Source organism: Vipera ursinii, assembly GCF_947247035.1.
Source record: "Vipera ursinii genome assembly, chromosome: 5".
NCBI lineage: Eukaryota > Metazoa > Chordata > Lepidosauria > Squamata > Viperidae > Vipera > Vipera ursinii.
In genome coordinates, this window is record NC_139518.1 from 3,456,079 (window position 1) to 3,469,451 (window position 13,373).

The following is a 13,373-nucleotide window of genomic DNA, read 5'->3' on the forward strand; positions in this document are numbered from 1 at the left end:
GAAAACCCGACCTCCCAACCCTGCCCCGCCCCGCCCCCACACGGGGAAGCGCACTGCTGCCAAGGAACAAAACTCCTGGTGGGAGCAACCCCAAAGGGTGGCCATCTGACCCTCCAAATACAGGGAAACCCCCACACACACCAAAGTCCTAACGCAAAGCTCTGGGAGACAATGTTGGCAGTGTCGACTGACTCAGCTGCTGATGGAAGGGGGTTGTGGGGAGGGGGGGGAGGAGGAAGCAGGCAGACCATGGAGGCCAGAAACCCCTTTCCTCCAGAGTCACTGAGGGCCCCCGGCAACTCCCCCCCAACCCACCCCCGGCAGCAGCTCTGGGCACTAGTGGCGACTGGAGACCAGCCCTTTGGCCTTGGAGACCTTCTTGGTGGGTTGCCTCTGCTCTGGGTGAGGACACTCCCGCTCGGCCAGCTGCTGGTCCATGTCTTGGGTAGAAGAGGAGGAGGACGCGGTGGCCTTCAAGGTCTTCTTGATGTTCAGGACCTGGAAGGGAAAGCAAAAGCAGGGACGCTGGGAGCAAGCCATGTTTCTCTGAAGGAGAACCACCGCCAGGCCCCTCCATCCCTTCGACCCAGGTGACAGAGGGCAGAGAGACCTGGCCACTCATGATGGGCCTCCTCACTTTCAGACGGAGGAGGAGGAGGCAACAGACTTCACCTGCCCCGACCCTCAGCAGGTAGTCCTCAACTTACGGCCAGCCCCTTAGCGACTTGTTCCCAAGTTACAGGTAGTCCGCGACCGTTAAGACCACAACGGAGCCCAAAAGGCCTCTTGCAAGTGTGAGACAGCTGTCGAGTGAGTTTTGCCCCGTTTTACGACCTTTCTTGCCACCGTTAAGTGAGTCGCTTGCAGCTGTTAAGTGAGCAACCCGGTTCTTAAGTGAATCCGGCTTCCCCCATGGACTTTGCTGGTCAGAACGTCACAAACGAGGATCACGTGACACCCCCCCAGGGGACACTGCGACTGTCGTAAATACACGCCGGTTGCCAAGGCTCTGAATTCTGATCACACGACCACAGGGACGCTGCAACGGTCATTAAGTGCAAAAAACTGTCAGGAGTCCCTTTTTCCACTACCGTGGTAACTTTGGTCACTAAACGAGTGGTTGTAAGTCGAGAACTACCTGCATGGAAGGAATGGAGCATAAACTGGCAAGAAAACAACAACAACCAGCGGACAAAAAAAAGCAGCAGCACAAGAGCCAGGACGTGGGTCTACTCGGCAGCTTTGGATGTTTTACAGAGAGAGATAATAATAATAATAGTTGGAAGGGACCTTGGAGGTCATCTAGCCCAACCCCCTGCTCAGGCAGCAAAGCCTACACCATTTCGGACAAATGCCTGTCCAGTCTCTTCTTAAAAACTTCCAGTGTTGGAGCATTCACCGCTTCTGGAGGCAAGGAGTTCCACTGGTTAATTGTTCTAACTGTCAGGAAGTTTCTCCACAATTCCAGGTTGCTTCAGGAAGCCAAAGATAAGCCACCTTCCTTTATATTTGGGCATAGCGCCACCTTCTGGGACACAGGAGTCAAAACTCTCTTTATGGGGGGGGGGGAAACCCGAAAGGCCCACAGTATTTTCCTGACCCCTTTCCCCCTCCCGAATCTATCCCGCTCCTACAATCAGCAGCAAGGGAAGAAATCTGCCTGTGAAGTTATATTTTATTACCAATCATTTCAGGATAGGATTGCCAGGGAAACCGTAGTGAAGTTTAGGAGTCGTGGTGGCGCAGGGGTCAGAACCACGGCATTGCAGGCTCACTCACTGCTCACCCCGGTTCGATGCTGACCGGGTTCAAGGCCGACTCGGCCTTCCATCCTTCCGAGGTCGGTAAAATGTGGACCCAGATTGGTTTGTTTCTTTTTGTTGTTGTTTTTTTTTGGGGGGGCGCTACAGGCTGACTCCGTAAACTGCTTAGAGAGGGCTGTAAAGCACTGTGAAGCGGTATATAAGTCTATTGCTATCTTCCTTCCTTCCTCCCTCCTTTTTGTGTTGGCACAGTGGTTAGAATTCAGCATTGCAGGCTGACTCTGCCCACTGCCAGCAGTTCGATCCTGACCGGCTCAAGGCTGACTCGGCCTCCATCCTTCCGAGGTGGTTTAGAGAGGGCTGTAAAGGACTCTGAAGTAGTATATAAGTTTATTGCTATCTTCCTTCCTTCCTCCCTCCCTTCTTCCTTCCTCATCCCTCTCTAGGTGGTTCACAAATCCAGGTCCTCATTTTACCAACCTCGGAAGGATGGAAGGCCGAGTCAACCTTGAGCCGGTCAGGATCAAACTGTTGGCAGCTGGCAGAATTAGCCTGCAATACTGCATTCTAACCACTGCACCACCACAGGAGGGAGGGAGGGCAATAGCACTTAAGACTTATATACTTATATACCGCACCACAGTGGACGGAAGGCTGAGTCAACCTTGAGCGGGTGTGGATCGAACTGCTGGCAGTGGGCAGTCAGCCTGCAATGCTGCATTCTAACCACTGCGCTACCACAAGAGGGAGGGAGGGAGGAAGATAGCAATAAACCTATATGCTACTTCAGAGTGCTTTACACCCCTCTCTAAACAGTTTACCAAGATCAGCATCTCGCCCACCCCAACAGTCTGGCTCCTCATTTTACTGACCTCGGAAGGATGGAAGGCTAGTCAATCTTGAGCTGGTCAGGATTGAACTGCTGGCAGTCAGCACAATTAGCCTGCAATGTTGCATTCTAACCACTGAGCCACCACAGAAGGAAGGAAGGAAGGAAGGAAGGAAGGAAGGAAGGAAGGAAGGAAGGAAGGAAGGAAGGATAGCACGTAGACTTATATACCACTTCATAGTGCTTTGCAGTCATCTCTGAGTGATTTACAGAGTCAACATCTTGCCCCTCACTCAACAATCTGGGTCCTAACTTTACCAACCTCAGAAGGAGGGAAGGCTGAGTTGACGACCTTGAGCCAGTCAGGATCGAACTCCTGGCAGTGCGCACTTTGCCTGCAATGCTGCATACTTAACCACTGCACCACCACGGTTTGTGCCTATCTCAGAAATCCTCTTTGCTACGGTGGCGCAGTGGCTAAGAATGCAACCATCTGGGTCCTCGTTTTACCGACCTGGGAAATGAGGGAAGGCAGAGTCACCTGGAGCCAGTGAAAAATCGAACTGCTGGAAGTCGTCAGAATTAGCCTGCAATGTTGCATCCTGACCACTGCGCCACCCCTGATCTTGTGAGGCGCCTACCTCCGTCTCCACCTGTTGCTGAGTTCGGTTGTGGTTCTCCTTGTACTGGTTGGCTCTGAGGACCTGTTGTTCGATTCCTAACAGGACAGCCTCACACCCGTCGCACCTGCCGACACAAAAACTTCCCACAGTTAAGGAGAAGGGAAGGGAGAAGCGAAAAAGGCAGCCATGCTGCCTAAACTGGGAACAGGAAGAGACCCCCACACACACCTGTTGGACCAGAGGGAGGGAGGCTGGAGGGAGGGAGGCTGGGAAGGAGAGAGGGAGGCTGGAGGGAGGAGGGAGGGAGAATGGAGGGTGGGAGGCAGGAGGGAGGGAGGAGGGAGGGAGGGAGGCGGGAGGGAGGGGGAGAGAGGGAAGGAGGGAGAGAGGCGGGAGAGAGGGAGGCGGGAGGGAGGGGGGAGAGAGGAAAGGAGGGAGAGAGGCGGGAGGGAGGGAGGCAGGAGAGAGGGAGGCTGAAGGGAGGGAAGGAGGGAGGCTGGAGGGAGGAAGGAGGGAGGGATGTGGGAGGGAGGCGGGAGGGAGAGAAGGAGGGAGGCAGGATGGAGGGAGGGAGGCAATGAGGGAAGGAGGCGGAAGGGAGGGAGGCGAGAGGGAAGGAGGGGAGGGAGGCTGGAGGGAGGCTGGAGGGAGGCTGGAGGGAGGGAGGAGGGAGGCAGGAGGAGGGAGGGAGGAAGGCGGGAGGGAGGCAAGGAGGGAGGGAGGGGGGAGAGGGAAGGCTGGAGGGAGGGAGGCAGGAGAGAGGGAGGCTGGAGGGAGGGAAGGAGGGGAGTGGCTGGAGGGAGGGTGGGAGGTGGGAGAGAGGGAGGGGCAGAACTCACCACTCATTGAGGGTTTTAATGATGTTGCTGATGTCCTTCCTTTGGATGTCCCGCCCGATGCAGAAATCCACTTCTAGCACTTGGTTCCGTTGATCCAGTTTGCCTTGGATGATGTCAGTGTAAACGGCTTCAATAATCAGGTCCTCCAGCTCCCGGAGGTTGCGCATGTCCAGGTCTTTCAGCAGCACCGAATAAGGGATGCACTGGGGAGGGGGAGGGGGGCAGGGGAGAGAGGGAAGGTCGGAAGGGAAGCCACTGCCCAGAGGAGGCATAGCAGCAGCACTTAAGACTTATACAGGCAGCCCTCAACTTACGACTGTTCGTTTAGTGACTTCACTTATCAACTGCAGTGGCTTACTTAATGACTGGGGCAAGGAAGCTGGTAGATTGGGGCAAGACTCACTTCACAACTGTCTCACTTAACAACAGAAATTTGGGGCTCCATTGTGGCTGTAAGACAAGGACTACCTATAAACCCGCTCCACAAGGCATTGCAGCCCTGTCTGAGCGGTTTACACAGCCAGAGTCTTGGCCGCCCCCCAACAATCTGGGTCCTCATTTTACCGACTTCGGAAGGACGGAAGGCTGAGTCGATGTGGAGGCATAGCCTAGGGGTAGGCAACCTGGGCTCTTTTATGACTGGTGGACTTCAACTCCCAGAATGCCTCAGCCAGAGTGGGGGAACTTTGGCCCCTTCATGACTAGTGGACTACAACTACCAGAATTCCTCAGCCAGCGTGGGGGAACTTTGGCCCCTTCATGACTCGTGGACTTCAACTCCCAGAATTCCTCAGCCAGCATGGCTCAACTTGGAAACCTCTCCCTTTCCCCTCAGCATTGCTGGCTGAGGAATTCTGGGAGTTGAAGTCCACCAGTCATAAAAGGGCCAGGTTTGAAGTCCTACGATCTAGATCAGCGTTCCCCATCCTTTCCGGCTTGATGGGCCAGAGGGGAAGGGGGTGTGTGTGGGGGGGGGAGAGGGGATAGTTCTGCGCGAGCTGCATCACTTGAGGAAATGGGACTTCACACATGCACGCACTCACACGGCGCTCGCACAAATGGAACTGCGTCCGTGCACACGCACGTACGCTCACCTGCCGCTCGCCCAGCCCGGTTCCGCTCGGGCCGTGTGGAGTTGTGGAGCCCCTGGTCTAGGTGGCATTAACCTGGAATCAACACTGGGAAGAGAGACGAGGCGAAGTTGCACAGAAGAAGCCCGAGGAGGCAGCGTCTCTCATTGCTGCTTGCACATGAAGGCAAACGTGATCCTGCTGGAGGTGCCTAAAGTTTGGGCAGAGTTGAGAAGTAGAATCTCATGCTACTATTCTAACTTTAAAACCCCACGCGAATCTCACAAGAGGGCTGGGAAGGGTTCCTGGTCTTTTTTCCCCCGCCTTCTGACAAAATTGCATTTCAATGCATAAAATAACCGAACGGGGAATAAGCTAACACTGATGATGGTCTCCTCCTTTGGGTAACGAAAGAGCGGCGGGAAAACAACCCCAGCTCAGAGGGCACCAAGGACCCCTCATAAAAAAAACAACACTGACAGACTGAGGGCTGCCTTACCAAGCAAACCAATCGCGCTCAAATACAGTTCTCAAAATATTAAAGGTCAAGGTTCCCCCGCACACGCGTGCTAGTCGTTTCCGACTCTCGGGGCCGGTGCTCATCTCCGTTTCAAAGCCGAAGAGCCAGCGCTTGTCCGAGGATGTCTCCGTGGTCATGTGGCCGGCATGACTAGACGCCAAAGGCGCAGGGAACGCTGTTACCTTCCCACCGGAGTGGTCCCTATTTTTCTACTTGCATTTTTTACGTGCTTTCGAACTTGTAGGTTGGCAGGAGCTGGGACGAGTAACAGGCGCTCACTCTGCTACGCGGCAGTCGGGATTCGACCCAATTTATTAGAGCTAACCAACATTTTCGGAGTCGCACAGCCGCGTATGATTTACCGCCGCCTGCCTTCCGTGGAACGCAAAGTTAAATTTCAGTCAGTAGCTAGTGAAAATAAAGTTGGAATTTCTTCCCTACCCAGTTCGAGAGTTCCCTAAAATCAATCCACAAGAAAACACCGGTTCAGAGGAATCTCACGCTGCCTCAAGTCCTCCAACTTCCTTGGAATTACAAGTCCATGCTTGGGTGGGGTAAACATTTTGGTCTGAGTACATCAGGAGGGGATCAAGCTAATCGAATAACTTCCCCCCATTGAGAAGAAGAGAGAAACTAGCCAGGAATATCCTGACCACAGCTAGCTAGCAATCTATGCCAACCGGCAAGGGGGCTTAAGGCTGGTTAGCACTCTGAAGCCCCTCCCCCACCCTTTTAATTTCAATTATTTCATTCTTGTTTTTAACAGTTTTTAATTGTAATATTTAAATATGGCTTGCTTTTGTATCTTCATGGTTTTATCTATAATGCCCAATCACTCTATGAAGGAGAAAGAGAGAAATAGCGAGGAGAGAGTGAGAAAGAAAGAAAGAAAGAAAGAAAGAAAGAAAGAAAGAAAGAAAGAAAGAAAGAAAGAAAGAAAGAAAGAAAGAAAGAAAGAAAGAAAGTGTCTAACGTGCCCAGGCCCAAATGCTAAAGAGAAGGGCAATACTTGAGGCATCCACGTTCCCGATCTGTCCATTTCCCTACTGAAATCCTGGACGGGCGTCTACTCTAGAACGTCTAGATTTGGGTGGGACAGAGCAGAGCCATCACCGTCATCTCTGCGTGCACGTTGGTCACCGGCTCCGCCTGCGGAAAATAACCGGGGTTTTAACTCAGCGCATCACTGCTTTACCTTCATCCTGGAAGCTAAGCTGACGATGGTCAAGTGTTTCAACTTGTTCCTCTGGAGCCCCGTCAACGCTGGCAAGTTCTTCTGGTTTGCTGTCCGAGAGATCAAAATTCAACACCGCCTTCAGATTACGGATTCAATTCAGTGTATTTGGGGGTCTTCCCGTTTCCCCTTACCACCCTTGGCAAACGGCAAAGACGGTCAGCCCGAGGCCCTTTCGGAAGAGAGCGGCACAGATTGTCACATCACTGGGGGAGGGGGGGGCGTGGTTGTCACCAGGAAGAGAAGTGTGTGTGTGTGTGTGTGAGAAACAAAGGCTTGCAAATACAAGCGGTCCTCACTTCACGAGGGTACCTGGGGACCGGCCAACGCAGCCATAGAAACCGCGACAGCCTTACGAGAATGGAAATCCTGGTTGCCGCCGTTCAGCAAATCACCCTGAGTTACTAAGTGGGTTGCTAAGTGGGGGACATATCAACCGCCTACTGTTGCCCCGCCGATTTTGCTTGGAGGAAGCTGGCACAGAAGGGCGACGATGGGAAGGTGGGATTCTGCAGCGTCACAACTGCCAGCCAAACGTGCGAGTTGTAAGCGCCGCTTGCTCAGCTCGGCTACCGGTTTGGGCAGTTGCTGAGGAATCGGTCGTTAAAGGAGGACCACCCATGTAAAGCAAAACGCAGACAGTGTCACTCGCTTCCAGGGTCAACCTGGAATTCTACGCTGTTCTAAACGCCAGCGGTTACGATGCTGAATCTTAAATGTTGGCAGATGAAAAGTTGTAACCTGCAGATAGGAGCACCCTGTCCTTTATCGCACTCAATCAGCAAAGACATTCTGGACAACAGATTATGCCTACTAGGGTGAAAGCGACAGGCATATTGGGTGATCTTTCTTTACTGGGCCATAAGTGGATATTTTGAGAAAGAAATTTGCCAGCTTAAAAAGGCAGTTTTCTGTCACCCATAGTAGCCTTTAATGAGATGAGCAGCTATATTTATTTATTTGTTTCTTTGTTTATTTACTTTAGGGACTTATATGCCGCCCTATCTCCCGAAGGACTCAGGGTGGCTAACAACAATAAAACACAATAATACAAATGTTAAAAAAGATTAAACTAACAAGCCCCAATTAGGCCAGGGGTAGGCAACCTTGGCTCTTTTATGACTCGTGGACTTCAACTCCCAGAATTCCTCAGCCAGCATGGCTCAGCTGGGAAACCTCTCCCTTTCCCCTCAACATGGCTGGCTCAGGAATTCTGGGAGTTGAAGTCCACCAATCATGTGTTTCCCCAAAAATAAGACCTATCCTGAAGGCCTCCGCTGGAGAATGTGGAGAAAAGCAAAGTGTTACGTTTAGGCAGGAAAAATCAAAAGGCACAAATACAGACTGGGCGAGACCTGACTCAAAAACAGTAACTGTGAGAGGGACCTTGGAGTCCCAGTGGACGATCACTTGACTAAGAGCCAGCCCTGTGCAGCAGCAACCAAAAAAGCTAACACAATCCTGGGTTGTATAAACAGAGGCGTAGAATCAAGATCACGCAAAGTATTAGTAACGCTTTATAAAACCCTAGCGAGAGCAGACCTGGAATACTGCAGCCAGTTTGGGTCACCTTATCATAAAAAAGATGTTGAGAGTTTGGAAAAAATTCAGAGAAGAGCAACTAAGACGATCCAAAGCCTGGAGACCAAAACATACGAAGAACGGCTGCGGGACTTGGGTGTGGCCGGTCTAAAGAAAAGAAATAATAGGCGACACATGATAGCAGTATTGCAGTATCTGAGGGGCTGCCACAAGGCAGAGGGGGCCAGGGTGTTCACCAGAGGGAAGGACGAGAAACAATGGTTGGAAACTGACCAAAGAGAGAAGTAACCTGGAATTAAAGAGAAACTTCCTGACAGTGAGGAAAATTAACCAGTGGAACAGCTTGCCACCAGAAATTGTGAGCGCTCCATCACTGGAGGTTTTTAAGAAGAGACTCAGCAGTCACTTGTATGAGATGGTATAGGTTCTCCTGCTTGAGCAGGGGGCTGGACTAGAAGACCTCCAAGGTCCCTTCCAGCTTCTATTTTACATACATACACACACACACACACACACACACACACACAGACACACGTGTGTGTCATCCTAGGGCTCTGTTGTCGGCTGCAGAGGCCTTTCCTGCCGGCGAAACGGAGGCTGGGGGCGACACACACTATTGGTCAGTGAGTGGCTGCAGAAGAAATGGGCTGGGGACGGCCACGGGGGGTCCTGCTGGATGGGGCTGTTGGTGCCACCGCCCTGAGGCAAGACAGTGGGGGAAAAATAAGACACCCCCCCAAAATAAGACCTTATGCCCCTTTTGGAGGCAAAAAAACCCCATATAAAACCGGATCTTATTTTGGGGGAAAACACTATTATTGCTGCTACTTGCATCAGGTCAAAGTTTTCCACAGTTCAAGCAGATCCTCACCAACGTAATCTGGATAGATTCCATAGGCAAATAGATTCAGCAGCTGAAAATAAGCAGCATTGGGCCCTTCAGCAATCTGGAGACACAGAAAAGCAGAAGGAGTTATTCGTGTGCTCTTAAAACATGGCCAACAGAACAGACTAAGCCAGGGCTCGGTGTAGGCCAGGGGTAGGCCACCTTGGCTCTTTTACGACTCGTGGACTTCAACTCCCAGAATTCCTCAGCCAGCATGGCTCAGCTGGGAAACCTCTCCCTTTCCCCTCAGCGTGGCTGGCTCAGGAATTCTGGGAGTTGAAGTCCACCAGTCATGAAAGAGCCGAGGTTGCCTATCCCTGTCGGCACAGAGAGCTGAGTCAAGAGAAGGCACAAAGGCTGCGACAGCCAGTCCTCGACTTCACCACAGTTCACTTAGTGACCCTTCGAAGTCGCGACGGCACTGGAAAAAGGGACTCGTGACTGTTTCTCACACTTAATGGCCGTGGCTGAATCCCCACGGTCACGCGATCAAAATTCGGACACTTGGCAACTGACTCGTGTTTAAGACGGTTGCACTCTCCTGGGGAGACAGGACCCACTTTTGCGACCTTGTGAGAAGCAAACTCAATTGGGGGTGGGGGGGAAGGGGAGGGCCAGGTCCACTTGTCTGAAAGGATATAGGGCTTCCTGCCTGAGTAGGGGGTTGGACTAGAAGACCTCACAAGATCCCTTCCAACTTTATTAAGTGAATTGCTGCAGCTAAGTTAGTAACACGGTTGTTACGGGAATCCGGCTTGCTGGAATTGGGTATGTCTAGTTTAATGAGAAGAAGGACGAGGGGGGACACGATAGAGGTGTTCTAGTATCTCAGGGGCTGCCCCAACGAAGAGGGATTCAAGCTCTTCTCCAAAGCCCCAGAAGGCAGAACAAGAAGCAATGGAGGGAAACCCATCAAGGAGAGAAGCAACCTTGAACTAACGAGGAATTTTCTAACATTGAGAACAATCAGTCACGGGAACTACCTGTCTCCAGAAGCTGTGAATGCTCCAACACTGGAGGTTTTTAAGAAGAGACTGGACAGCCACTTGTCTGAAATGGTATAGGGTTTCCTGCCAGAGCAAAGAGTTGGACTAGAGGACCTCAAGGGCCCTTCCAACTTTTATTATTACTGTTGTTGTAGAAGGGACGCGATGGCTCAGTGGGTTAGGACGCTGAGCTTGTCGATCAGAAGGTCGGCAGTTTGGCGGGTCGAATCCCAAGTGCCGCGTAACAGAGTGAGCGCCTGTTACTCGTCCCAGCTTCTGCCAACCTAGCAGTTCGAAAGCACGTAAAAATGCAAGTAGAAAAATAGGGACCACTACGGTGGGAAGGTAACAGCGTTCCGTGCGCCTTTGGCGTCTAGTCATGCCGGCCACATGACCATGGAGACGTCCTCGGACAAGCGCTGGCTCTTCGGCTTTGAAACGGAGATAATCACCGGCCCCTAGAGTCGGAAACAACTAGCACGCATGTGCGGGGGAACCTTTACCTTTACCTATTGTTGTTGTTGTTATTATCTCAAAGAATAGGAAAATTGGGCCAGTTCAGCAAACAAGAAGCAGTGAAAAAGGCAAGGAGATACACTACCTTTCACCTTCTCTGTCTTTCCAGGAATCTGGTGAGCGGGTTGATGACTTCAACCTGATGCTCCTTGATAGGGAAGGGAGAGGGTACGGGAAGTCCTCCACATACGACCATAATTGAGCCCCACATTTCTGTTGCCAAGCGAGACATTTGTTCAGTGAGCTTTGCCCCATTTTACTTGCCACAGCTGTTGAGTGAACCACCGCAGTTAAGTTAATGAGATGGTTGTTAAGTGGATCTGGCTTCCCCATTGGCTTGGCTTCCCAGGGGATCACGTGACCCTGCAGGAGAGTGCAACCGTCATAAATACGAGTCGGCGGCCAAGTCTCTGAATTTTGATCACGGGCCCAGGAGATGCTGCGATGGTCCTAAGGGTGAAAACAATCCTCACTGTTTTCAGTGCTGTTGCAACTTCAAATCGTCACTAAACGAACCGTTCTCAGTCACTACCTGTATTCCTTTTTCTTTCATTGTTTGTCTGGTATTCATCCCTGTTTATCTGGATGCTGGTGCCGGAGTAGAAGCTATTAAGGAGAAAGCCACACCGCTACCAACACTGGCAGGGCAAGCTACTGTGTAAAAACAGAAAGAAAAACCCACGCTTGCTAGCACTGATGATGTTACCTAGTTTGGGTCATAAAATGTCTGCAAGAAAACTGCCAAGCTCCGACAGCACCAAAGACCCCACAGTTGTCATTGTCCTCCTCCTCCTCCTCTCCACAAACCCCCCTCCCTTCCAGCACTGATGATGTCACCTAGTTGGGTCATGAAATGTCTGCAAGAAAACCACCAAGCTCAGAGAGCACCAAAGACTCCACAATCATTGTCCTCCTCCTCCTCCTCTCCACAACCCCCCATCCCTTTTAGCACTGATGATGTTGCCTAGTTGGGTCATGAAACGTCTGCAAGAAAACCACCCAGCTCAGAGAGCACCAAGGACCCCACAGTCGTCATTGTCCTCCTCCTCCTCCTCTCTACAACCCCCCCTCCCTTCCAGCACTGATGATGTCACCTAGTTGGGTCATGAAACGTCTGCAAGCTCCGAGAGCACCAAGGATCCCACAGTTCAACCCAGAGATTCTCTTCGATTGGAATCTTACTGTAACTTCTTGCTCCAGCATAGAAACAACTGACGAAGGCAACAAGTCCAATGCTTACCTCTCGCACATTAGGTAATTCCAGTAGTTCTCCAAATACGTAAACCCCTGGAGCCTCCAGGACTTGGTTGATGAGAGCGATCAGAGCTGAACCACTGGTGCCTTTGGCTAATAAAATGAACTGCTCCAGGAGATTACAGGCTGGTTTCTGCTCCCCTGCCATTCTGTTTTTAACACTGCAAAACAGGAGCGTCACAGTTGCCATTCAATCTTTGGTTCAAAAGGAATATTCAGACAGCGGCCAGCCTGATGATTGAAAGCAGCTTTACTTCATGTCTAAAAAAAAGCATTGTCCTAAAGAAACAATTTATGTCAACCCTAAAGGAGGAAAAAAAACCTAAAGTACACATCTTTTCAACTGGGAAAAGAGGTTTTTCATTGTTTTTACATAGAGGTGGTTCTCAACTTATAACAATTGAGCTCAAAATTTCTGTTGCTAAGCAACTGAGTTCTGCCCCATTCTACAACTTTTCTTGCCAGTTTTTAAGTTAGTAACATGGTTCTTAAGTGAACCTGGCTTCCCCCATTGACTTTGCTTGTAAGAAGGTCACAAAAGAGGATCACGTGTCCCCGGGACATGGCAACATGAGCCAACTGCCAAGTTTCCAAAATTTGATTATACACTTGGGAGTTCATAAATAAGTAACGTACATACCACTCAGGGGCTTACAAAGAGAGTGAGGAGGGTCTCCACTGGATATTGTAGAAGCAGAGTCTTCTGTCCAGGTATCCCAGAGGCAGTGAACAGAAATAACCAGTGTTATTTCAGGCTCCAGTGTGCTCAGAAATACAGACTAGGAGAAAAATTGGTTACCACACATAACTGGTTACCACATAACCGGCTGCATTTAAGGGAGTTGATGGCTGCACATGTTCCCTGCAAGAGAAAGGACACAAGAGAAATGTCTGTGGAGATTCTCAGTCATCCGGGTCATAGTTACCCCAAAGCTGCTTTTTCATGAGGCAACTGGACTGCCTTGTTTTTTTTTTTGGAAGATGTTTTGCTTCTCATCCAAGAAGCTTCTTCAGCTCTGACTGAATGGTGGGGAATGAAAGGATTTATACTCCTTGCAGACAGAGCTGGTCATTGCCTTCTTTTAGAGTGGTTGAGGCCACTTGTAAGTTTACCTGTGTCCTCGGGGTCACCTGAGTGGTGCAAATGGGTGTGAAGCCTTCTTGGAACTGTTGAAAGGACTGTGTTGAAGACTGGAGATAGCTGAAGTCACTAGTCAGGTGACCCCAAGGACACAGATAAACCTCCAGGTGGGCTCAACGTTTCTCAAAAAGAAGGCGAATGACCAGCTGTCTGCAAGGGACTATAAATCC

At 50.9% G+C, this 13,373-nt stretch overlaps 1 protein-coding gene across 6 annotated transcripts; it reads right to left on the reverse strand.

Annotated features, from left to right (window-relative positions):
* Window positions 1-140: 140 nt before the first annotated feature.
* COPS7B (COP9 signalosome subunit 7B) lies at window positions 141-12,919 on the reverse strand. Of its 6 annotated transcripts, XR_014492677.1 has the most exons (8): window positions 12,703-12,919; window positions 12,049-12,223; window positions 9,292-9,367; window positions 6,840-6,928; window positions 4,055-4,257; window positions 3,234-3,339; window positions 2,915-3,106; window positions 344-498 (listed from the first exon to the last, which is right to left on the reverse strand). XR_014492677.1 is itself a non-coding variant. In XM_083364049.1 (6 exons), exons 3-6 carry the CDS (start codon window positions 6,843-6,845, stop codon window positions 337-339), a joined length of 477 nt encoding a protein of 158 aa, XP_083220175.1. In that variant the 5' UTR covers window positions 6,846-6,928; window positions 9,292-9,367; window positions 10,894-11,258; the 3' UTR covers window positions 141-336. The 6 variants fall into 6 exon arrangements, 5 of the variants coding, with proteins under 5 accessions (XP_083220175.1, XP_083220174.1, XP_083220176.1 ...); XM_083364049.1 differs by lacking the exons at window positions 2,915-3,106; window positions 12,049-12,223; window positions 12,703-12,919 and adding an exon at window positions 10,894-11,258 and having other exon boundaries at window positions 141-498; XM_083364046.1 differs by lacking the exons at window positions 2,915-3,106; window positions 12,703-12,919 and having other exon boundaries at window positions 165-498.
* Between the last annotated feature and the right edge of the window lie 454 nt (window positions 12,920-13,373).

Excerpts from the sequence above, each read along its gene's own strand:
- COPS7B (XM_083364046.1), bottom strand. The coding sequence starts at position 12,210 with ATGGCAGGGGAGCAGAAACCAGCCTGTAATCTCCTGGAGCAGTTCATT. Across the intron at positions 9,368-12,048 it reads AATTACCTAATGTGCGAGAG|ATTGCTGAAGGGCCCAATGC; the intron begins GTAAGCATTGGA and ends CTGTGTCTCCAG. Across the intron at positions 3,340-4,054 it reads ATTAAAACCCTCAATGAGTG|GTGCGACGGGTGTGAGGCTG; the intron begins GTGAGTTCTGCC and ends TTGTGTCGGCAG.